The 24,987-nt window shown below is 36.0% G+C and overlaps 2 protein-coding genes and 1 pseudogene across 4 annotated transcripts; 1 reads left to right on the top strand and 2 right to left on the bottom strand.

The window, feature by feature from the left end:
- Positions 1 to 322: 322 nt before the first annotated feature.
- Positions 323 to 8,715, bottom strand: LOC147285365 (arginine--tRNA ligase, chloroplastic/mitochondrial-like). Of its 2 annotated transcripts, none has more exons than XM_086245533.1 (18): positions 8,527 to 8,715; positions 6,750 to 6,820; positions 6,486 to 6,622; positions 6,233 to 6,308; positions 6,015 to 6,116; positions 5,630 to 5,845; positions 5,051 to 5,131; positions 4,530 to 4,613; positions 4,286 to 4,390; positions 3,376 to 3,554; positions 3,110 to 3,194; positions 2,633 to 2,819; positions 2,406 to 2,475; positions 1,986 to 2,055; positions 1,679 to 1,768; positions 1,307 to 1,375; positions 1,086 to 1,187; positions 323 to 753 (listed from the first exon to the last, which is right to left on the bottom strand). In XM_086245533.1, exons 1-18 carry the CDS (start codon positions 8,633 to 8,635, stop codon positions 643 to 645), a joined length of 1,944 nt encoding a protein of 647 aa, XP_086101659.1. In that variant the 5' UTR covers positions 8,636 to 8,715; the 3' UTR covers positions 323 to 642. The 2 variants fall into 2 exon arrangements, with proteins under 2 accessions (XP_086101659.1, XP_086101660.1); XM_086245534.1 differs by having other exon boundaries at positions 6,750 to 6,824; positions 8,527 to 8,579.
- Positions 8,716 to 9,188: 473 nt separating this feature from the next.
- Positions 9,189 to 18,217, top strand: LOC147285366 (threonine--tRNA ligase, mitochondrial 1-like; annotated as a pseudogene). The gene is made up of 17 exons (XR_015122516.1): positions 9,189 to 9,422; positions 11,189 to 11,262; positions 11,387 to 11,515; positions 11,611 to 11,700; positions 12,445 to 12,533; positions 12,623 to 12,721; positions 12,938 to 13,024; positions 13,481 to 13,565; positions 13,846 to 13,940; positions 14,136 to 14,168; positions 14,264 to 14,350; positions 14,871 to 14,963; positions 15,679 to 15,771; positions 15,860 to 16,077; positions 16,827 to 16,898; positions 17,690 to 17,761; positions 18,079 to 18,217. The product of XR_015122516.1 is annotated as a threonine--tRNA ligase, mitochondrial 1-like (transcript).
- Positions 18,218 to 18,339: 122 nt separating this feature from the next.
- Positions 18,340 to 24,768, bottom strand: LOC147285367 (Peptidase M28 family protein). The gene is made up of 13 exons (XM_086245532.1): positions 24,488 to 24,768; positions 21,163 to 22,333; positions 20,971 to 21,038; positions 20,708 to 20,789; positions 20,526 to 20,618; positions 20,275 to 20,427; positions 20,083 to 20,151; positions 19,764 to 19,851; positions 19,558 to 19,641; positions 19,281 to 19,369; positions 19,069 to 19,185; positions 18,846 to 18,989; positions 18,340 to 18,724 (listed from the first exon to the last, which is right to left on the bottom strand). The coding sequence occupies exons 2-13, from the start codon at positions 22,117 to 22,119 to the stop codon at positions 18,542 to 18,544; spliced, it is 2,127 nt and encodes a 708-aa protein (XP_086101658.1). The 5' UTR covers positions 22,120 to 22,333; positions 24,488 to 24,768; the 3' UTR covers positions 18,340 to 18,541.
- Positions 24,769 to 24,987: the final 219 nt, after the last annotated feature.

The following is a 24,987-nucleotide window of genomic DNA, read 5'->3' on the forward strand; positions in this document are numbered from 1 at the left end:
CCCATGTCAGAGTTAGGTGCCATGCATGTGTCATCGTGGAATAGGCGAAAAATTATTTTGTAGTCAAACTCATTTTTGCCCCTACCAGTCAATGTCACGTCCATAAAAATGTTAAATGGATTACGTCTAGCGTGGCACTTAACGGTCACTTTGACAAAATCCCTAACAGATGAAATAATCCGTATATTTTTGTTAGTTAATAGGGAATTTTAAATATTTTATAATTCGTAAATCAACTTGAAATAGACCCTATAAAATTGGTGGATGTAAGTGTATTTGAGTCAAAGAATAATGAGGGATAAGTGAAAAAACATAAAATATATGTCACCAAAAAAAAACATTAAGATATAAAAATCAATGAATTGCGAAGTGCATATCAAACGACAAGTTTTATAATTTTTGAAAGACTGCCAAAAAAATGACATGTCGTTTATAGAGGAGGGGCAATATAGAAAGCGACAGTTTTTTTAATTGGAAGCTTTTTTGTTTTAAGCCCACAGGCCCCACACTCCCAAGTCCAAACGCCAAAAGTCTGGACTCACGTCGATCTTTGTTGCGTTTTTGTTCTCTTTCTAAATCTCCCGATATGAGCAATTCTTTGTAATTCGAAGAAGGATATATGCATGATTGTATAGTAGACCATCATATCTTGTAAACAGGTCTGATTCCAAGAAGGTCAAAGCATTTCCTCATCACCGTGGCTGTTGCTTCACAAAGCAAGAGTCGGCTCGTTTCCTCTGCAGACCCGACAACCTGCCCAATTTTACAAAGCAAAGAAATTGAATAAGATTTTTGTGATTGTATTCAACTCAATCTCATGTAAATTTATCAAATTCACTAGATATACTAGACATTTACAGCTTTTCTGGCATTTTGCTCAGGAAGGTAAGAGGCAAATGAACAACCATTTTGGAGTAGGACCCACCAATAAGATGTTATCATTCTACTATTGACTAAAAGGTTTAGAAAACTCCTATCAAACACCATTGTTGAGTTTACAGTTTGCTTCGCTTCCCCCCAGATAAGTGACATTATTGATACTCATCAACGTAATAAACAATGAGACAAGTAATTGTGGATGATACCTGGCAATTAGAATAGAACTTTTTAGTAAAGATTTCTGATAAATTATATAGGTATTCGCACAACACATTTGGCAATAGATTGGTGCAGGCCTCCTCCACGACCTGAAAAGTGAAAGGGAAATGCAACTGTCAGATCCACACATATCATAACAGTAATAAAAGAAGACAAGCAAAGGTCAAAAGGAAGGCAGCAATCAGTTCCATTTATGCATGTCCCATACCTCAGAAAACTGCAGCAAATGGAGTACCAATTCACGCTCACCCACATGCTCCAAAAGAATTTCCCCTGTCTGCCTCAAACAAAAAATCGCATAAGACATTCAGACATCATCCATCAGTTGCAGTGGCCTTGGGGCTCAGAAAAATCTATCTCCTGTAGGAGGTTTAAAATATTTGCCTCTTGATCGAAACCCACATGTAGTGGGATAGAAGTTTTGGGTCAACAGTATTCAGAATACATATACATAAATAATAAGCATATTGACCTCATTTGAGCACATGCATGTGGGTATATAGGCCTAATATATGTATAGTATGCAGTAGGACTAACCAAGTAGATCAGAAATAATGTGACATAATGCAACTGAACTTACTTTTTTCAATTCCTCTATGTTCTTGCCAGATTTCCTTATTATCGAGCAGATCCGAGCATGAGCATAGAGCAAGTACACCGCAGTGTTTCCCTGCTCAAATAGTTTTGGAACAGTAGGACAGATACAGCATTAGTGCAGAGTTTAATGCATATAAGAAAATTAATTTGAACAAATATATTTCATAGACCATCAAATTTAATTTTGTCAATATTTTAAAGGGAGGTGAGAGGGAGAGAGGGAGAGAGGGAGAGAGAGAGAGAGAGAGAGAGAGAGAGAGAGAGAGAGAGATCAGCAGATGTTGACGCACCTTATCATTTAGCATCTGATCAAAATCAAAAGTGTAATTGGTCAATCTATTGTTCTTCAGATCAGCATACCTGTCAAAACATTGCTAGTATAAAAACAGGTACTAAAACAATACATGTTCATGACAGTATAATAATGCTGCAAACATTCATATACATTATCTCAAGTTACTTTTTATAATTTGGATATCAAGGAGCTCTTAATAACTCCGAATGTTCTTCTAGCAATGCTAAATTAAGTAAGATATCCATTCACATTTTAAATTCAGGTCACAAAAAACTTGTTGCTGGAGTTACAGTTTATGCATTCTTTCAATCTTTCTATTTTTATATAGGCTATCCCACCCCATTAATTACGATAATGACAATCACAATAACTACAATGGTCAACCAAGAGAAACATAAAAGTTCAGACAGCTTACTTAACAGCACCATAACCAACAGCCTCTGCAGTTTGGTCAAGCTCCTCTTCAGTCCATTCTCCAGCCCTACCTGATTATGATTTAAAGAAAATATCATCCAATAAGAAGCTTAAAAAGTTAGATGCTATGTAATCTATACTAAAATGTGCAATAAAAATATAGGGAAGATATAAAGAGAGCTAAACCACATGTATAGCTACTTCAACAGAGGTCGCTCAATATCATACCACGCTCAATAAGAGCTGTTTTGCTTCGGTTCTTGGCTTCATCAAGTAAATCAACTAATCGAACCACCTCACTACTGCGAGTTCGAAAGCGTTTGCCATCTTCTCCAAGAACAAGACCAAAACCAACATGGCTAACTTTTGGATACAAGCCATCATCAGCTGGGAGCCAACCTGCAAGCTTAGCTGCCTGAAACAAAAAATCGAGATTATGTTTGACCCTATAATTGCATTGTACCTCCTATTGAAAAAGATAATTGTATTGTACTATTCCATGCCTTAGAAGGCACAAAAATGAACTTAATTGCAGTTCAACTGTTCGAGGCTTCAAGCACATTGACCCAAAGCCTACTTACAAGTCAACCAAACAAGAAAAATTATCTTCTTCAATAAATAAGTATAAAAAGAACGTAAACCAGAAATGCATGAAACACCACAAATCAGGTTATGCAGAAACAGGTTATGGATTTCACTACATACCTTGAAAAACATATCAAAATGCTGGTTTTGGCCAACATCGGTAACATATATGATCCATTCAGCTTTCTCCTCATTAAGCCGATACCTATACAATGCAAGCAGCAACATCAGTAAGAGTGACAACATCCTCTCAAAGATGCATAATTAGACAGATCAGACAGAATAGTAGCAAAGGGATATGGCCAACTGACTGACCATAAAGCTATCGGTTTTGACTCATCAAACCCAAAAGTTCTTAAAATTTTCAAAATTATCACATAACGTACCAGAGGGCTGCCAAATCAGTTGAAGCATAGTTGAAACCACCATCGCTCTTCACAACGATAAGGGGGATATTAAACCCTTCAAGAAAGATTACACGAGCACCCTGGCTATCCTCAATTAATCCTTTATCACTCAACTCCTTTAAAACCCCAGGAATATATGGGTTGTAAAAGCTTTCTCCCTGAGTCAGAAATGAAGAACAATGAAGTACATAACTTTATTGCCCAAGCAACTAATGACGCTATATTAAATCCAAGAAATATACTATAATATTCTAACAGGATATTATATATAATAGTATCTGGAAATGCACAGGATATAATCAACATTGCACTATAGATTACCTGGTCAAAGTTAGTTGATACTCCAACCACTCCGTTTCCACCTAAGGACCACCCCGCCCCCCAACTCAAGCAACCCAAAAAAATTACTTTAAATGACTATTCTCATCACTAACCCTTGTGTGAATCAACTAATAAGCCAATCGAAATATTATACTAAATTTCATCTTCATTGCTTGTTCTGCTATGTTATGATGTTACGTATGGCATGAAATCATCTTGGTGTAACCATACAGTAATACCTACATCCAGCTGGCTGGATAAAACCAGGTTTTCAAAACATTTCTAATTAGCACAAACAATTAGAAGTTTTCCTTTACTGCACAATTTAGGAAGAAACCAAGAGTACATAAGTGTCCAATGGCCCCACTCACATGAAAAGCTAGCATGCAAAGAATGAAGTACATATTTCAAGAGCTTAAATTAGCATGGAATGGACTACCGGTTGTCCACTCATTACTTTGTACTCTTCCCCTATTTTCAATAAAAAAGTAGTTTCCTATCTGAAAGGGGGAAAAAGTCAAAGCTACCCATAAGAGGTAGCCTGTAAAGCTAGAAATCTAGAACATACCTTTTCCTCTAAATGAACTCCAAGGCGTTGATAGACCCTGTGAAATTCATTACGGCTGATTTCACAGATTTGGAGCCATGCCCCACGGTACCTAGGATCCCCACCCTGCGAATAAAGTTGCATCACAACCAAAAAAATAAACAGAAATTCAAAAGACGGTCTCCCAAAATTTAAAGGTTTTTTAACATTGTGGACAAAGTTATCAAACTCATGTGCTTCTTTCTACTAAGAATAAGTAACTCACTTGAAGGTGAACCACTGCCTGTTGTGCTCGCTCCTTAAAAGCAGGATCCTCATCAAATCTCTTTTTTGATGCCTTATAAAATACCTAAAAAAGACCCCTCAATTATAGTCACTGTTGACAACTTTTATTTTATTTTCTGGTTCATCATGCCCAGGGAAGCACCAAATAGAATGTCATAATACAAATATACAATTAAAGCACATTATCATCAGATAATGCAAATAAAAAGTGCTAATTTAGGACATACATTCATCCATTCAACATTTATTGCCAGTTAACCACTAAAGAATAGCAGAAAAATGTGTTACTGCACATCTAACAAAAGGCTCTTTCAGAATATCACTCAATTTAATTATATGAAGGCCCCCCAACCCAATCAAAAAAATAAAAAAGAAGTCACATTCATTCATGGTCATAAAGAGGAAAATATTATAGACGATGAATGAGTCACTAATTAGTCTTAATGCAAAATGAGGGACGCAGTTTACATACAAAAGAATAGAGAGAATAATCTCACTCACCTGCAGATCACCAATGTCATTTTCACTAACATCTTCTGCGTTTGGGAACTTTTCGAAAAGGTATTCGATCAACATACCAAACTGCAATACACTGAACTTCTTTGAGTGACATGTTACTGATGGAAACAAAAGGAGTGTTTCTCTATAAAGTCTATTGTACATCTAACAATGAAGCTGTATTCCCAACCTCAGAAGGTTGCAAAGGTTACACCAATGAAGGGTCTAAAAGAGAACTGCATACAAATGTTGCCTTCACCAAATCACAAATACAATGGTATGTATGGTTGGATGCATGTTTGTATGTGTATAAACATATACATATATGTATATATAAAAAGCAGGTATCACACATTAGATGGTGGGGGAAACCTGAAGAGTTCTAGTTTACCATTTTTTTCTGGTTCAGTTTTGCTTATGAAGAAGGTACAAAATATTGACATTAGCTCAGAAAGAAAAACAAGCTATGAAGCTCGAATTTAAAGCAAGAAACTATAGTTAGTTTAAGATGAGTGCAAACTTCAGGACTTGATAACATGATCTTTATCATACCATAAATATGCTATCTAAAACTACATTTACCTGTGTACCCCAATCACCAACATGATTCCGTCGAAGAACTTCAACATTTGAAAACTCAAGCATACGGGACAGTGTGTCCCCAATAATAGTAGATCTTAAGTGGCCAACATGCATTTCTTTTGCTATATTAGGCGCGGAAAAGTCGACCACAGCCCTTTTGACCTGAAGCTGCGGTGCCCATTTTTCAATACCATCAAGAAGCATCTTTTGTACGCTCTGCAGCAACAATATTTACAGTTACAGTTACAATAAAGCAAAAACTTTTTTTGTGATAAATAATATAGTATAATAAAGTAATGTGAATTTCCATACCAAAATTTTAAACGAATGAAAAATTAAATAAGAACATATAATTTTCAATCACATATAAAAGTTTAAGCAATACCTTAGCCATCCAATTCTTTGATAATACAACATTCACAAATCCAGGTCCTGCTAGAGAGCTTGATTCTATTATTTCAGATTTAGGAAGATTTTCCCTGATGGCCTACAAAAATGAAGCACCAGTCATTACTCAATGCTATCAATTCAAAGCCTACACAGAAGCCATACCCATCCAACATTAAACGAGTCCAGCATAGAGAAGTACAAAAAGGTCAGTACCTCTCCAACAGATTTAGGATTCTTGAAATCCGTTCCCTTTCCTTTTATTTTAGAAAATAGGCCCATGGCATTGTTACTGCACCAAATAAAGACATCTAAATTTAATAATTCAAAAAGGAATACGTTCAAGACACGAATTCAAGATTAAAATATCTTTCCAGTGATAGAAACAAATGAGAGATTCTATAACACTTATAATAAAATAAAAACAATGCCTCAAATTTACAGTTTAGAATAAAAGCTTATAAGGTACCATTGATAATCGCCAAATTTGCCAGTGCAAGCAGCAATTAACGGCTCACAATCTGGCTCATTGGGGACTACAGCTTTAAGCGATGCTTTAAACAGTTTTGCTAATTGCCGCTTTACATTTCCGAGATTCTCTTCTCCCTGAGCCAGAACAGTCAAATTCGGTTTCAGATACAATTCAATTGGCCCACACATTGAGTACTGAAGAAAGCTAACTCAAATTTGAAATGTTAAAATGTAAAATTCTATGACTTAAAAAATAACTTACAGCTGCCATCGTTGATACTGAGTGTGCCTTTGTTGCAAAAATAAGCTTTCTAGATGCCGCCTTCAATAAGTCTGTCTAGTTTCACAATGACTACATTAAATTACAACAAAAATTATGAATCTCCTAAATTAAATTAATATAAACTCAAAATATCTATTAAAATAAAAAACTAAAAAAATAGAATAATAGACTACTTAGCATAAATTCCGATTAGGAAACTAAAAGTATAAAACTGATTTGTATTTATGTATGGCTCCTAGACTTCACGATGCTTTATAAGTAAATTCAAGGAATAAAATTTCGGGTTTCGAGGAAATTTTCATCGAAATTTCTATCAAATTTCGACGAAAATTTCGAAGATTTTTAAATTTCGACAAAAATTAGATGGAAACGATGGAAATTACTATTAAAATACAGAAATTTTGAATGAAACTTTACCATATGTTTATTTAACATATTATCTACTAAATTGATAAAAAACATTGAAGAAACTAATTATATATATAGTAGGCTTCATATGATATAAGATGAATATAATGTGCTCTGGAGACAAATACTGTTAAATAAAATTAGTATAATGAATAAATGAAATTAGTATATTATTTATACTTTATAATCTATACATTAAACCCTATATATTTTATAATCTATACTCTATATTGTTTAGGATATGGTATATGATATTAGGATTTAGACCCTTTATGGTATTTTTAATTATTTTTTATATAAAAATATATTAAAGTTTATTGATTTAGAGTTTAAAAATAACTAAACGAAACTCCAAAATGGCCAAACAAAACCCAAAACCATTTTTTTCTTTACAATTGCCCAAATGCCCCAAATTCCAATCAACCCTAAACATTTTAATTTTTTTTCTCTTTTTTATTATTTTTTTCCTTTTTTTTCTTTTTTTTTCTTTTTCTTTTCTTTTTTTTCCTTCTTTTTTTTTTTCCTTTTTTCTTTTCTTTTTTTTCCTTCTTTTTTTTTCTCCTTTTTTCTTTTCCTTTTTTTTTCCTTCTTTTTTTTCCTTCTTTTTCTTTTCCCCCGTGAGTCTCCATCTCCAGTTCTTTTTTTCTTCTTTCTTCGTCATCCCCTGCTTCTCTCTCTCTCTCTCTCTCTCTCTCTCTCTCTCTCTCTCTCTCTCTCTCTCTCTCTCTCTCTCTCTCTCTCTCTCATCTATCCCTCAACCCACCCTCACCTCTTTCTCCCTCATCTCCCCCATGTCGCCCCTCTGCCACCGCCCCATCTTTCTCCCCCCTGCTGTCGCCCCCTTTTTCTCCGTCGATCTCCGCTCTGCTGCCCCCTGCTGCGCCCCCTCTTTCTCCCTCGATCTCTTCCCTACCGCCCCTGCCGCCCCCCTCCTCTTTCTCCCTAGATCAGATGGATGAAGCTGTAAACAAATGGATGAGATCATCTCCTGATTCTCCTCTAAACAGCCATGTAAGTGTCTGTTTTTTTTTAATGTTTGAGGCTTTGAGCGTTTACATGTTTTTGGGCGAAGAGACAGAGTTCTAAGGCAACGGGGGGTTGGGTTTGTTAATTATAACTGAGATTTTCTTTCTCCGAAAACAGAAACAGGAGTTTAAATTAAAATTTCCGTCAAATTTCTTACGTTTTCTCAGTATCCAAGCACAGTAGAAGCAAGCAAAAGAAACAATCTATTCATATATAAAAATGTAAAGCCCGAGCCGTAAAAAGCAGCAACTATTACATACATATATATCGGGTACATGCATGTATCAATCAAGACGGAGTGAGAGAGAGAGAGAGAGCTGACCAGCGGCGGCGAGAGAAGGCGGCGAGGGGTGGAGGTGAGAGAGTCGACTGAGAGAGAAAAACGGGGCGGGAGAAATCGGCGCCACTACCAGGTTTAATGTTCCTAACATTACTTTTCTCTTTTTCCCTCGAATTTCTTTATTTATATTTTTATATATTCCTTTTCTTTTTCCTCACGCTTCGCTCAGACAGTGAGAAGAATCCCCTACTCTCCCCAAGCACCTTCTGTTCCGCCGCTTCTTCTTCTTTTTCTGTTGATTGAGAGGTTAGCCAATGAGATATCGCCATGTCAGCAAAGAATGGATAGGGGTCCCACACAGTAAACGGGCTTACCAAGTACAGTGGTTTGGACTCTTGGAGTGGACTTTGGACTTTGGACTTGGGGTAAAAGGCAAGCCTATAGAGCCCAACATCACATTCTTGTGTTTTTGCTTGTAGCCCAAGTTCACAGAAAGTTATATTTATTATTTGATGAGTAGGAAAATGACATTTGGTCGTTCTTATCCGATTGGCTCTATCCAATCAGAAAGCTCAGTATCCCATCAAATAAAAAGAAATGAATAAAAACCTTCCCATATTTAACTCCCCTCTACAAATAGAATGACTACTCACTCTTACATATTACAGTGTTGACTGTTGAGGTTGATCACCAGTGAGAAAAAGATGAAGAACAGTAGGACTGGGAAGGGGGGTTACAAAGGGAATGGGAAAGCCATGGAGGTGAGGAAGGACAGGAAGTCAGGGACGGGCATGAATGGATCACCCAAGAAGGGAGGCCATGGAGGCAAGTTCACTTGGGCTGGTGATCTTGCTTACTCCCCAGCCGAGATGGGCCTCCAGAAGGAAGTTCTCGATGCCAAGGACCCTAACTTTGAAGACCCAGAAGAGATCCCAACCGTCTGATTCTACTGATCATCATGACATTGATCGTGATCTACTACTCTTGATGTTGATGTAAATAGATAATGCCATCCTACATTGTGTACAACTTTTCATTAAATCAAGTGGGGTTTGTTGTTTTCGTTTGTTAGTGCATAATCTGATCATTTTGTTCTCTCTCTGATGGATGCTTTAGATATTTATCAAATTGTTATGCAGATGCTTCTCAGATTGGCGTTTTAGTATCATTTCAGCTAATATATCACAGAATCAGTTAGTTTCGGATTAAATTGTAACTTGTGAGTACTCTTCAAAATGTTATTTGGTTTTAAAACAAGAGACAGAGAATGGGGATTGAATGATTGTGATATTGTTTATTGCTTATGCCATTATAGATACAGCTTTAATATCTCAGTAATGCACCACTATCCACTAATCCAAGATCCGAATTTTTTGTAACAATAATACACATAGATGACTGTTTAAATCACTATCTACAAGGTAACATTTGAAATCTGCATAGTATTTCAGTCTACAAGCTGTCATGTTATGTTAGTTCACCATTGATGATTTGTGATGCATGTCTGACAGCTCTAGAGACTTTCCAAACTTCATGCTGTACAAATTTGCATGACTATGCAGTATTCAAATTCCTAGCATTTTCAATGGCTTCATCTATTCCAGGGAAGGATTTAGATCCATAATCATCATGCTTTGAGGGTCCATAAATTTGCACAAAATATTATACTAATGGGTCCATCTTATAATAATCAATCAAAATGCAAGATCACCAGGTTTGGAAAACCTGTTTAGTTTCAAGGGAACATACCAAATGTTTGTACCATGACCTTCCAAAGAGTCCATCTCGACCAGTAAATGCACGCTCTGCCATCATTAGTCTGTCATTTAGCTCTCTCACCTTAAAATGGTCCTTCTTCCGCATGAATTGCCAACCTTTGTTTTGTTCTATTTCATGGAGAATTATGCTTCAGTTTTGCAACACATGTGAAATGGAAGTGTAGATAATGATTTGTAAGAAACTCAATTGATACCTTCCTCTGGTTGTTTATTTTTGTGGCTGCTTTTTTGAGCTCCTCAATGTTCTTATGTGAGATCTCACCTTCCAAGTTCTTCATTTATTTCTGTCAATCAGGTTTTCAATGCTATTCAGGTTGATTTCAATTCTTTTGGTCACTAAACCCCTGTGCAAAAGTTTTTTATTGTAATGTTGCCATACCTGAAGCTCTAGAGCGTAGGAGAGATAATTAAAAGGCAAGAATTCTGCATCTACTAGCCAAAAAGCTACCAAACCCCATAAATTTGCCACTGTTTTCAGTACCAATGAAGTCAACAAACAATGCCTCAGATGCTACATTACTGTGGATATAAAAGGAACTAGTATTGTCTTTGGATGTTTCTTTTAGGAGTAATTTAAAATTCATTGAAGTGCCAAAGGAGTGCAACTAGAATTGTTTGCTTTTGATAAAAGAAAGAAAAATTATAGGCTAACCTGCAACATGCCTCTGAAACATTGGATCACCAAACTTTTGCATCCATTTAAAGTCATCATACATTGAATGGTATACTGTAATATGATGAGCACTTCAAGAAAATTGTATCAGTGGTAGAGAAGGTTGTTAAGGTATTGTTTATTCTCTTGTAATAAAATTCATGTAAATTTGTTGTATGGAGGAAACACAGATGGCAAAAGCATAAGATCTTTCAAACTTGTGCTCTTTTTTGTTGAGAATCCTTTACTGGTTAGCTGTAATTTTTTTTTCCAGGGAAAACAGCCTTTTGAGCGCATTGAAGTATCAAGGAACAAGCACTAGAGATTTTCTCAGAAAATAAATTCAAGGTAAGTGAAGGTACTTAGTTTCGTTTTTTTAAAAATAAATGATTGTTAACTACTTATCGTATATGCATTCCATACTTCCAAAATCAATTTCAGATTTGTTTTTGTTTTGGACTATTTTAATAAGGTTGAAATAATCAATGGTCTTCCAGTAGAGGAAACCATAACTGTATATAGATGTGGCCCCTTGGTTGACTTGTGTCGTGGACCCCATATACCAAATACTTCCTTTGTCAAAGCATTTGCATGCTTGAAGGTATGTGTACCATGCATGTTATAGTTGTAGTTTGTAATTAAGATTCTCCTACATCTTGTTTGCATGTTCTGCAACTTATGAATTTGCACTCTCAGGCTTCTTCAGCATATTGGAGAGGTAACAAGCATCGCGAAAGTTTACAAAGAGTTTATGGAATATCCTACCCGGATAAAAAGTGGTTGCAGGTGACATCATCTTTTTGACTGAACATATCTTTGGTTTTGGTTTTATTTATCTGCTTTGCTTTCTTTTCTGCTTCAGCTAAGTTTTTGAGTGTTTTTTAAAATCTAAAGTTAGTTGTAGGCATTAATTGTTACACTAATTTTTCAAATTGATACCAAATTGAAATCTATGCATATTCAATTTCAGTGCTAACTCATAAAATTGAATTTCACTATGGATCCGGATACAGAATAGAGAAAGCACTTCAATGAAATGAAAAAGGTTTCACATGTGAAGGAAAAAAGATGTTTCATTTTAGTTAACCAAACACCATAGTGTAGTTGTACTCGAAATATGTTGATTCCATTTGTTAAGCTTGTTTGATGGCTCTAGCACCTCACACGAGAATATAAATATCATAATAAAACATGGGGCAGTTTCTCTCATGATATTATAGAAATTGGAAACCTAAATTCACAGTCAGTAGTGCATTGGGTGTGTTTCTGAGCTATGTAAACTGAAAATCAATAAAGCTGAATGAAGTGCAAGCAATACACCTTGGTGTAGTTTTATTCAAGGCAATGATGTCAAGGAAATGAAATTTTCAGACCGTCTTTTACATAAGTTTAAATGTAAATCACAGTGCAATTTTAAGCTACAATGAATGTTACAGCAAACTATTTTTTAAGTATTAATTTGTAATGTTTAGGCTGTAGTAGTTCTTGAATTATTTCATTTTCTTACCAACATCTCCCTTTTTTCTGCAGGCATATATGCAACAACTGGAAGAATCAAAAAAATATGATCATAGAGTGTTGGGTGTAAAACAAGAACTGTACTTCGGTCACCCACTTAGGTATGTAATGAGTTCGTATTTCTTCATTGTTTTAAGTGAACAAACGTGTCAATGATTTCCATTTGATTATTTTTACTCGTCAATTTCAGCCCGGGAAGTTGGTTTTTCCTACCTAGAGGGACCCGGATCTATAAGAAATTAATGGAGTTCATACAAAATCAGTATAGAGAGAGAGAGGATATGAAGAGGTTGGCAGTCAATATTCAGTTTTTACATCAACCTATTAATCTTTTATAATATGCACATCAGCACATAGTATTTCTTCCTTTGGTAGGTTATATCACCAAACTTGTACAATATGCAACTTTGGGAAACATCTGGTCTGGTCATGCTAAAAATATTCAGTTTTTACATCAACCTATTAATCCTAAATAATATGCACATAGTATTCCTTCCTTTGGTAGGTTACATCACCAAACTTGTACAGTATGCAACTTTGGGAAACATCTCGTCATGCTGATAAGTACAGAGATAATATGTTTTCGGTGGAGGTGAGTTTTTATGTAACTTGATACCACATTGCGGTAATTTATGTTGAAGAAACTTTATGCCGAAATGTAATGTGAGGGATTATGTTATGGTAAGACAATTTGAAAGGTAATATAAAAATAAGGTCAATACACAGCTTTGAAAATGTAAATTTTATGTATTAGTTTTTTGTGTGTACAAATGAAACCAAATATTGGCTATATGCATATTGATATCTTCACAGCTGAACAGGGGCCTCCTATACCACTTTATTGGGATCTTTGTGTGGGTAATGTAACAAAGGAGAGGGCACTGTTGCTTGAACAATAAACCAATATGAAAATTATGTATGAAATTCAATGCAGATGGTTAGATCATCATCATATAGTTATGCTATGTAAATGACGAGGAGTCAGGACTAAGTTTAACTTCCTGGATTTTGTACCCTTTTATATGATGATGTCAAGTTTCCATTGCAGATTGATAAACAGGAGTTTGGATTGCAGCCAATGAATTGCCCAGGGCACTGTTTATTGTTTCAGCATAGGGTTCGATCTTATAGAGGTTTTTTTTTTTTTTTTTTTTTTGAAACCTTTATTTCACTTGAATTGCTTGATAGGATTTTCATTTATCATGGTTTGATACTTTGATGCATAGGCTTCCTTGCTAGTTTAGGAATTGTAAAGGAACTCTTTGTATCTGTAGCATCACTATTATTATTTATTTAGCTTTCAGGAAAAATATTTGGTAAATCTTTTCTTGACATTATTGAAACTGGGATAAACCATCCTTTTCTGTTTAGTACTTGATATTGTTACTTACTTGTGTGTGGTCTTTTGTGAAGAACTTCCTCTACGAATTGCTGATTTTGGTGTGTTACATCGGAACGAGGCCAGTGGTGCACTCACTGGATTAACTCGTGTCAGGAGATTCCAGCAGGTATACTTTGAGATGATTTTTGGCCATTTCAATAATTATATTATTAATTAATACCAGTTCCCAGCATTATTGTAACTCTTTTCTCTCTAATGAATACACTTTATTTGTCAAAAAATTATGTTTGTAGCGACTTATTCCTTTTAATTCGTAAAGTGCATGACTCTTCTGACTATTTTAGTCCAAAATATGTTACAGGATGATGCTCATATCTTTTGCAGGGAGTCCCAAGTGAGTTTAACTTTATTTACATACCTCATAACATATTTTTTTTTGTTGAGGTTTTGTTATATTTATAGTTCTATATATCTATTTTTCTTTTTCAGGTAAAAGATGAAGTGAGGGGTGTCTTAGAGTTTATCGAGTATGCCTATAATATATTTGGCTTTACTTATAATCTGAAGCTATCAACAGTAAGGTTCTTGATCCCTATGCTTGAAGCATTGAAACTACTATATTTTTTGTTTGTAGAAAATTGAATGGAGTTTATTTTTCCTATGAGCAACTAGCCACCATAGTATTTTTTTTGTAGAAAAGTGTAGATGTTCTTCCTCACAAGTTATAGGCCCAATCTGAAAGTTTGAATTAGATATATATATTTTTTATTTCACATTTAAATAGACAACATTTACGCTCAAGGAAATATCTCATCCGTCTTGTTGTAAATTTAGCTTCTTTTTTGTTACCATGATATTTGTGCCTTTTTTTCTCATATTGAAAGATCTTCATGCTGTCTCTATTTGGATTTTAAATTTAGTTGATCATCACATGGTATTGATAGTTGCTGATTTTCAGTTGCAACTCATTGGGTGTGGCATACATATATTTGTTATGTTATGAGTTATGTTTCTGAGTACCTGTTTACGTCTAGGAAGTATGGGGAATTCATATCTATTGCATTGTATAATATTAGTACTGGTATCTATGTTGTAGATTCCAGAAAACCATATGGGAGACTTGGCAACATGGGGGAAAGTTGACGCTGCTCTTAAAGAAGCATTAATTGAGACTGGCAAGCCCTGGGAGGTACTTTTACTTGATGCTCTCAATGCACTTAAGCATCTTGCTCACTCTTTTTGGGTACCTAATGCAGCATGTTCATAAAAGTCATGTATAATAAAATGTATCCAATTTTCATTGTTCTTCAGCCGGAGGTACTTTTACTTGATGCTCTCAATGCTCTTAAGCATCTTGCTCACTCTTTTTTGGGTACCTAATGCAGCATGTTCATAAAAGTCATGTATAATAAAATGTATCCAATGTTCATTGTTCTTGAGCCGGAGGTACTTTTACTTGATGCTTTCAATGCTCTTAAGCATCTTGCTCACTCTTTTTTGGGTACCTAATGCAGCATGTTCATAAAAGTCATGTATAATAAAATGTATCCAATTTTCATTGTTCTTGAGCTGGAGTAGATCCTTGCTTATTTACTTTTGTGCTCATTCCAAATTAGTTTTAAAAACTTGATGAAGCTCTGCCAGTCCCGTTTTTAAAGTGGTTTAGCTGGAATATTGAGACAGATGGGTAGGATTGGACTAACTAAGCCATTTTCTACCCGGCCTACTCATTCACCTTGGAGAGAGAATGGTAAAATTTTGTGATTGGTGGAATGTTGCTTTGGTCTGTTATCTGTACTTTGTTGTTGTTGTTTTTTTTTTTTTTTTAAAGCTAGCACAACAGTATTTGCCCCTAAATTTCTTGATTTTGTATGGATGCTTACATTGTTAGTCATGTTACACAGGTGAAAGAAGGGGATGGTGCATTTTATGGCCCAAAAATAGACATTGGTGTATATGATGCATTGAAAAGAGAACATCAGTTGGCAACGATACAGGTATATGATGCTCACTTTTTTATGTTTTACGATCTCTTGACGTTTCATTTTGTTGCTGTTATCATTTGGTAAAATGCTGTGGTTGCAGCTTGATTTTCAACTTCCTGCTCAATTTGAGCTGTATTACTCAGCTGAGGGTGAAGATGGCAAGAGGGAGAGGCCTGCTATGATTCACATAGCTGTTTTAGGTTCTGTAGAGCGTATGCTTGCTGTACTTTTGGAACACTACAATGGCCCTTCTGGCTTAGTCCACGACAGGCAATTGTGTGTTCTGTCTCATACATATCCGAGCCTTATGCTCTACAGGTAGGGTCTTTTCCTCCCTTCTTTTTGGACTGACTCTACAGGTAGCTTGAGAGCGATTCTTGCTTCCAATTAGTGTTTTGCTCGAGTATAGATTGTCTATCATCTGAGGCTATGAGCCATGCAGCTTCTTATGTCAGCTCGTTCATATTGTGAGCCAAGTACTATATTTTTTGAGTACTCTCTCTTGGTGAGCTAATTCATGACCAAGTTAGAGTGTCTTACATTGTTTTTCTGTTTTTGACATTTTTGGATGTCGAGTTAGGTTGAGCAAACATCCAAACTGTCTGACCAAATACTGTCTGTGGAGAGTGAAGATTTAGATCATGGAATTATGGCTAGAGTGTTGGCCTCTAGTGCCCGACTTGATCATCTCTGTCATATCTATTTTCTTTATATTTATTGAAGTAAAATGTAGTTTGCAAGGTTTATATTAGGTTTCAGTCTGTACTCATTACTTGGTTAATAATTGAAAACAAAAACTGTGTGCTTTGATAAATCTGAAATACAAAATTCTCTTGGTTACCGGTGAAGGAAACTGATCCAACCCAACCTGTCTTTGGTTAGGTTAGGAATTTTTTTGGTATTGTTTGGTTCAGCTTCTGTTGATAATTTTGGAAACTGATCAAGTAGCTAATCTGTTTTAATTCTTGTGGTTATGAGTTGTACAAATTGCCTGAGTTATATTTTCTAATGGATAGAATATCTATAATCTGAAGTCATGGATAAAAATTGTTTTTGTATTTTTGTAGGTGCGAGATCAGATCCATGAAGCTGGTTACTATGTCGATGTTGACACAAGTGGCAAAACAATTCAGAAAAAGGTACGCATTCATAACTTTGGTGAAGGCAGGATTTGATTGCAGGATGCTTGTATGATAATAAACTTTAACAGCTGTAAGGACATTGTGCATTTTATTTTCTGGTGATGGTGCTTTTGAAGTATGATTTTGTTAAGAAATATTGTGGTTAAACCTTGGAATAAATAAATACGGAATTCCTCATTCAAACCCAAATAATAAAACTTATAATTGTTATTTTCATGTTGTTAGATACTCTGATATCATCTAAGCTGTGGTTTGATGACGTCAAATATGCCTACTGTCACGGGAAAGGGTCCAATGTTTATATATTACATGCTGCAGTCTGTGGTGTTGCATAAATCAATACATTAATGGTTATTGCCTGGGCTGGAAAATTTCAGATATGTAATTAAGATGTAATGCAATTCTTATCAGTAAACTTGCATATGCGGCATAATTTGCAATTTTGGAACGTGAAGATAAACAGTTAATGAAAAGTACTTCTAATACCAATGTTGTGATACCATGTAGTTTTTAATAATTTGTTGATAGAAGCCTGTGTTGGCTACTGTCATTATAGTTCAATTCTATGTAGTAATATTTAGTGCGCACCATACTGATGAGTTTTAGAAATTCAGTCTCTCAAGCATGAATATAGTGAGGGCACCCCAATTAATTCTTTATGAATATTGCTTCACCGTTGTTAATTTGTTTGATGAACTGAGACATAATCTGGAGTAATGTTTATCGTTCAGCCCAGCCTTCTGTCCCTTAGATTGTTGTTTGTTTACTGATTGTTCTTGTCCTTTCAGGTTCGGGAAGCTCAACTAGCACAATACAACTATATTTTAGTTGTTGGCGAGAAAGAAGTTAAATCCGAACAGGTTATATTCATTTCTAATTTTCTAATATACCTATGCTGTGTTTCACCCTTTTAACAGTGTCTGACCACAAACATGAAATTCTGTTATTTCTTTTGAATTAAGCTGTCCTTCATCTGTTGTGTTCTCGTTTATTGCAAATTTTCTTTGTACATGGCATTGTAGCATGGTTACTGAAAAAATTGAATGCATTACTTTTTACTTTGAAACCATCAGACATCATAAGTCACTGGCACTGTCTATGAACCTGGTCCTTTCTTGTTAGTTATTATGAAATTCCGCTGTTCCATTGAGAGTTTCTTTGATCTTTGTTGTTGTAGGTTAGCGTAAGAATGAGAGACAAAGTTGATGCGACCCCAATGTGCATGAAGAGTCTACTCCAACTCTTCAAGAGCAACCTAGAAGCTTTTTGCTAGGATCATTTCACTCTGTTGTCACATTGTTACGACGATGCTTCTCAGATTGGCCTTTTAGTACATTTCAGCTGATGAATCACAGAATCAGTTAGTTTCGGTTTAATATTGTAACTTGTGAGTACTCTTACAAAGGTTATTTGGTTTTAAAACAGGAGACAAAGAATGGGGATTGAATGCTTATGATATTGTTTATTGCTTATGCCATTCTAGATACAGCTTTAAATTCATACCTCAGTAATACACCACTATCCACTAATCCAAGATCTGAATTTTTTGTAACAATAATACACATAGATGACCGTTTAAATCACTATCTACAAGGTAACATTTGAAATCTGCATAGAATTTCAGTCTACAAGCTGTCATGTTATGTTAGTTCACCATTGATGATTTGCGATGCATGTCTGACAGCTCTAGAGACTCTCCAGACTTCATGCTGTACAAATTTCCATGACTCTGCAGTGTTCAAATTCCTAGCATTTTCAATGGCTTCATCTATTCCAGGGAAGGATTTAGATCCATAATCATCATGCTTTGAGGGTCCATAAATCTGCACAAAATATTATACTAATAATTGGTCCATCTTATAATAATCAATCACAATGCAAGATCACCAGGTTTGGAAAACCTGTTTAGTTTCAAGGGACCATAATCTGCTATAAGGAACATACCAAATGCTTGTACCATGACCTTCCAAAGAGTCCATCTCGATCGGTAAGTGCACGCTCTGCCATCATTAGTCTGTCATTCAGCTCTCTCACCTTAAAATGGTCATTCTTCCACATGAATTGCCAACCTTTGTTTTGTTCTATTTCCTGGAGAATTATGCTTCAGTTTTGGAACAGATGTGAAATGGAAGTGTAGATGATGATTTCAAAGAAACTCAATTGATACCTTCCTCTGGTTGTTTATTTTTGTGGCTGCTTTTTTGAGCTCCTCAATGGACTTGAACAGAGGAGTTAGGCTTATGTTCTTATCTGAGATCTCACCTTCCAAGTCCTTCATGTATTTCTGTCAATCAGGTTTTCAATGCTATTCAGGTTGATTTCAATTATTTTGGTCACTAAACCCCTGTGCAAAAGATTTTTATTCTAACGTTTCCATACCTGAAGCTCTAGAGCGTAGGAGAGATAATTAAAAGGCAAGAATTCTGCATCTGCTAGCCAAAGAGCTACCAAACCCCATAAATTTACCACTGTTTTCAGTACCAATGAAATCAACAAACAATGCTTCAGATGCTACATTACTCGGGATATAAAAGGAACTAGAATTGTCTTTGGATGTTTCTTTTAGGAGTAATTTAAAATTCATTCAAGTGCCAAGGGAGTGCAACTAGAATTGTTTGAGATGCTTTTAGTAGAAGAAAGAAAAATTAAGGCTAACCTGCAACATGCCTCTGAAACATTGGATCACCAAACTTTTGCATCCATATAAAGTCATCATACATTGAATGGTATACTGCGTATCCTGCAATTTTAAAATTATTTTTTAGTAATTTAAAGCATAATGCTATACTGTTTGTTTTTATAGTGGCAAATGTAATGGCATCAAAATGTTTAGAAGAAAAAAAAAAAAAACTGTATTGTTACCTTTGCCAAAAGACATGTCAGCTGCTGGAATTCCAACATGTTGAACAAACGCTGCAAAATCTGATTCTCCACTTCCCAACCTGCCAATCTTTGTATGCAAATTACAGCCTTTTTGAGCATTAATATTTAATAGTTACATTAAGTTATCAAAGTTCTTTGGAGGAAAATCATTTATCTGTAGTAAAATAATGCAAGACTTTGCTACTATTTAGACAGAAGTGACATAAGTTGCATTTTTTTCTTAAAATCACTGGAGTGCAGTTTTGTGCCTTGTGAAACTTCTTCTATTATGGATGAATTTTGTGAAGCAATTTCTTACCATAGGTGAAATGCTGGAACCAACCCATGACTGGTAGATAGTTTGTGATGAGTTATCTGGGTCTTTAACCTTCAAAAATCAATATTTAATATGATTGAGATGAGTGAGAAATTATGCAGAAACCAGACATAATTTAAAATTCACAATCATGTTAAACAATTTGATTAGTATATCTATACAATTTTGCAATACCTGTTGAGTAGCTTGTTTAATCAGTTCATCAAGCTGTGGAGTTGCAGAGACATGGAATCCTGGCCCATATACTGCACTGTCAACATTCAAGTAAGCAATAGCCCTTGCAGCTAGCATTTCCCTATTTTCTTCTACCCATTCAGTTGATCCTATCTGCAAACAGTGTTTAATTTAAATTTTGAGAGAGAGAGAGGGAGAGGGAGAGAGAGGGAGAGAGAGAGAGAGAGAGAGAGAGAGAGAGAGAGAGAGACCAGGCCATATTCCTCAGCATCCCAATTACACAAAACAATTGTGCGCCGAGGTTTCCACCCTCTTTTCTGCAGCTTCCCTAATCTTTGGGCAATCTACATTACACATTGAAAGCAGCTTGTGTTGATTTTTCCTTGCTGAAAAGGAAGTCCATGATGGTATATAATTTAAATCCACAATTTACCTCTAGCAGTGCTGCAGTGCCACTATTTGGATCAACAGCTCCAAATGTCCATGCATCCCGGTGATTACCCAGAATGACAAATCTACACACATTTGGCAACATAGTGACTACTAATCATTTTAAGGTTGGTTTCTTTCATTGATACAAGTTCATTGTGATGAGTAGTACTAGCTAGTATCACTTTCTTTGTTCACATGTTTTAAGTCTCTTGTTCGATGCTGCTAATGTTTAAAACTTCTACTTGCAAATCATTTGAAACGTACCTATCAGGTTCTTCTGCACCTTCTATGACACCAATCACATTCTCAATCCTCCCTATGATTTGCTTTCCCTGAAACCAATATCCAAAACTAAAATGCAAAGATAGCAACTTGCTGCATAATTACTTCTACTCCATGTTAACTATACTGAAAAAGTGTTTTCCATATATAAAATGAAATTGATTTTAGACTTACAGTGTAACTAAGCTGTAGAATCCCAGGGCCTGGTCCAACCCTATAAACTGGGGCATCCTCACTTCCCTGCCAATCATCATTCGCCACGTGCCCTCCAATCGACCTCAAAATGGCTTCACCATCAGCCGCCGACACCGGCAGTGAAGGTATCAATGGAACATCCCCTCCCTTCTCAACCTCATCATCCGAAAGCCTCTCACAGTCTTCTTCAGTACTTGGCCATCCGGGTGTAGTGGGGTCACCAATTCCATTGTAAACCGTCCCCACCTGAACCCCGCTCGGCGGCAGCCACTCCTCCTCCGGAAACCACCGCGCACCGCCACCTCCGCCGCCACCGTAGTCCTTCCTATCCGTATACACCACTGCCCCAATAGCCCCTGCTTCGTACGCACTCTGCACAATGCTTCCTCTGTAAATTTCCCCATACCTGGCCAACACAATTGACCCAGAAACATTGACCCCCATTTCTTTCAATGTTGCATAGTCCTCTAAACGACCATAATTGACATAGACCACAGGACCAGTCACAGTCCCTGACTTTGCAAAGGCATGAAAAGTGGGCAGGACTTCATTGGCTACATCGGCATATGGGTCACCGTCATAGATTTCTTGTTGCAGAGTAAAAGCGATGGGTGGGTCTGGTGGTGAAGGTGTGAGTGTTAAGGAGCGTGAAACAGGGTATGTGAGGGCCACGTGGTAGGGGGCTATGTGGGATTGGATATTGGAAGAGGTGAAAATGGAGAGGACATAGGCTGCAGCCTCGGCGTTGGCGGCTTGGCCGGCGACGTGGGGCCGGCGAGTGAGGGTGTGGAGGTGGTGGGCTATGGAGGCGTTGTCGGAGAGTGAAGTGGATATGAAGAGGGAGTGGTACAAGGGTTTTGGGGTTGGAGGAAAGAGGTGGAGGAAGGTGAAGGAGGTGGTTATGGCTACCAGAGTGGCTGTGCCTATTTTCGTCATTATTGGGTCCAATTTTTTAGTACAAGTGTTGTGGTTGTGGAAGCATCAATGAATGAAACACTACTTCAATGGCAGAACAGAGCTTCATCCATGGCTCCAACTCTGAACGGATATGGAAGAAGGTGAACAAGTGTTGACAAGACTCAAGGTCTCAACTTTGTAATCAACCAGCGTTTGAGCTTTAACTATGGCTTCAATTTGCTGCCACGTTTTCCTATACAGTCAAAATGTCGAATTAATTCCATTTTATATCTCAAGTTCTCACCCCAATTCTAAATTATTAGCCAATATAAAAAAGATATAGAATTGCAATTGTCCATATTTTTATATAGTCATTATTTATATAAACAAATATGAATTATTAATAATGTATGAAAATTCAGACAAAAATACTGTGAAAAATAAATAATTCATAATTGTAAATTAATCACAATTCAAACATAAATAACGCATCAAATATAAAAACACATAAATAATGTATAACTTAAGAAAAATGGAGAAAAAAAACAAACAAAATAATCCAGAAACCCTGCCCCACCCCCGTTTGGCAGCAGAGACCCATCCCCAGGGAGATGGAATTGATAATTAATTATTAATTCTTATAGCTTTTTTTTCACCATGATTAATTCTTATAGTTTTAATCCACCTAAAATCTTAGTACCCAAGTATTTCTCTTTCCTAATTGTTTTATTGTATAACCAAATATAAAGTATTAACTGTTGAGAGAAAAATTTCACATTGAAAAATATGAGGCTTTGCATATAAATGTAAAATTCAGTCCAATAATATTGTGTAAAACAATAAGCGTGAAAATTAATAATCACAATAAATAATAGATAATGCATAAGTAAGGATACTAAGGAAAATTGAAAAAGAAGAAGAAACCCAAACCCACCCCTATTTGGCAGCACCCAAACTTAAACCTAAACTTATAAATTGTCAATGATTGAAATGTTATATGAATAGGGTGTATTTAATTGAGATTCTGATGAATTTTAAAAGAATCTGAAAATTCATAAAAATTTAGATATATTTAATTCAGAATTTTAATAATTGAACTGTTACATAAAGTGATAATTTATTTTGTGGTTTATTTTGGGCTTTGGCTCCCAGTTTACAGAAAAAAAAAACAAAAACAAAAACAAATGATCACGTCTAGTAGCATCTCAATCGTTACCAGTTGGGTGTATCCAACTTCCAAATGATGACTAGATGGGGGGTGTATCCAACCTTTTTGCTTAATAACTGTTACAACTTAAAAAGTTGCCATAATTATTAACAAAAATTTTCTAGAACAAGTCAAAAATGGATTTGAGTAATTACTGGGCCGAGTAACTATTCAAATCTTTTTTTGAGTATGCAAATCACCCATGAATTAGTTTATATATCGCTCATTCAATTAGAGCTAGCTAGCATGGCAATACTCTTTTAATAGGACTTTCATTACAATACTCTCTACTGCCATGCTATCTTAAATTCTTAATTGAATCAACGATATATGAAGGAAATAATATTTCTATCTAATGATATATCGATCATGATCGAGATAGGCATGAAGGCATATATGCATGCATATATATAAGCTACCTAATTCATGCAAATTTAGAGTGAGTGAGAAGGGCAGAGGTAGGTAATTAATTGGGTAGCTCATACATATATTGCTAGCATTTCCTCGGCTGTTTGTATAGGTAATAGGTACCTTAATTATGATTAGTTTGTTTATTTATTGAAATTTGAGTATTTTATCTATTTATTTATTTAAGTTGTAGTGTTTGGCTGTTTGCACGTTATTTTGGATAGGATCTACTCTTTACCACCCCATGCATGTATGCTACATGAGTTAAATCTCGTAATCATGAGGTTTGTTGTTATTGAGAGTACTTGAATGTTATTTGAGTTGTCAAATATCTTAATTTTAATTGTTGTTATTGGACATCAATATGGATTAACTGTAGTAAAAGGCCGGCATGTTTGTTTAACTAAGATTATACCTCAAATCATCATATTGTAATTCCTAAAATTTGAGGCTGAAATGTTTCATTGAAAAAATGCGCTGAATTCTAAAAGATGCTTGTGTAATTTACTCAAAATATTATCATTAGGGACCTGGATCCTCTACCAAGTTAATCGGTACCGGAAATTGCAAGGGTTTAAATTTCGAAGTTTTCGGCGAAATTTCGCCGAAAATTTCAATTTTCAGGGGTCCGAAATTTTAACACGAATTCGACAAAATTTCGGAAAATTTCGGCGAAATATTCGAAATTTCGCCGAAATTTTAGTCACGAAATTTCGCTCAAATACCCACACACCCAGGCTACCCAGCTAACAGCCTCACCCTCACGCAGTCACTCACGCAATCACGCCTCACCTGAAGCATCGCACATCTCTCTCGATCTGAAAGACTGAAACCCGATCTGCAGCGCCCCCTCTCTCGGCTTGCTAGTCGCCTCTCTCTCTTCTCTCTCTCTCGCCTCTCTCCTCCGTCTTCTCGGCTTGCAGCAGCGCCGATCTCTGTTTCTGTTCTCGGACTCCAGCCATCTTCGCAGCAACTCCGGCCACCTCGAAGTCTCCGGCCTTTCTCTCTCACTGTGAGTATACAGCCAAAGTGTCAAACACAACAGTGATTTCCTCGAAGTCTCGGACTGTGGCTGATGTTAGAGCCATCTTTGAACAATGGCCATCCCAGACTCCCAGTAAAGCAATCAATTGCATCTACAAGTTGGCCTTTGACTTCGTCAATAATGGGACAAAATTGGTCTGTCATATTCGTGCATGGATGATGGATCTAACTTCTAAGGATATAAAAGTAGAAAATGTGGTAAATAAGAAAACTTTTTTGTTTGTATCATTTAATTCCTTATTAATTGA

The sequence above is a fragment of the Dryas octopetala genome, chromosome 5, assembly GCF_963921425.1.
Source record: "Dryas octopetala chromosome 5, drDryOcto1.1, whole genome shotgun sequence".
NCBI lineage: Eukaryota > Viridiplantae > Streptophyta > Magnoliopsida > Rosales > Rosaceae > Dryas > Dryas octopetala.

Bases quoted from the DNA above. Each gene is read 5' to 3' on its own strand.
- LOC147285365 (XM_086245533.1), bottom strand. From the start codon at position 8,635: ATGTTAGGAACATTAAACCTGGTAGTGGCGCCGATTTCTCCCGCCCCG. The intron at 6,117-6,232 runs GTACTGACCTTT...TCATTTTTGTAG, and splicing joins ATCCTAAATCTGTTGGAGAG to GCCATCAGGGAAAATCTTCC. The intron at 3,555-4,285 runs GTATGTTCTAGA...TTTCTGACTCAG, and splicing joins GAGTTCATTTAGAGGAAAAG to GGAGAAAGCTTTTACAACCC.
- LOC147285367 (XM_086245532.1), bottom strand. From the start codon at position 22,119: ATGACGAAAATAGGCACAGCCACTCTGGTAGCCATAACCACCTCCTTC. The intron at 19,370-19,557 runs GTTAGCCTTAAT...TACTGAAAACAG, and splicing joins GTTTCAGAGGCATGTTGCAG to TGGTAAATTTATGGGGTTTG. The intron at 18,725-18,845 runs GTATGTTCCTTA...TATTTTGTGCAG, and splicing joins GGTCATGGTACAAGCATTTG to ATTTATGGACCCTCAAAGCA.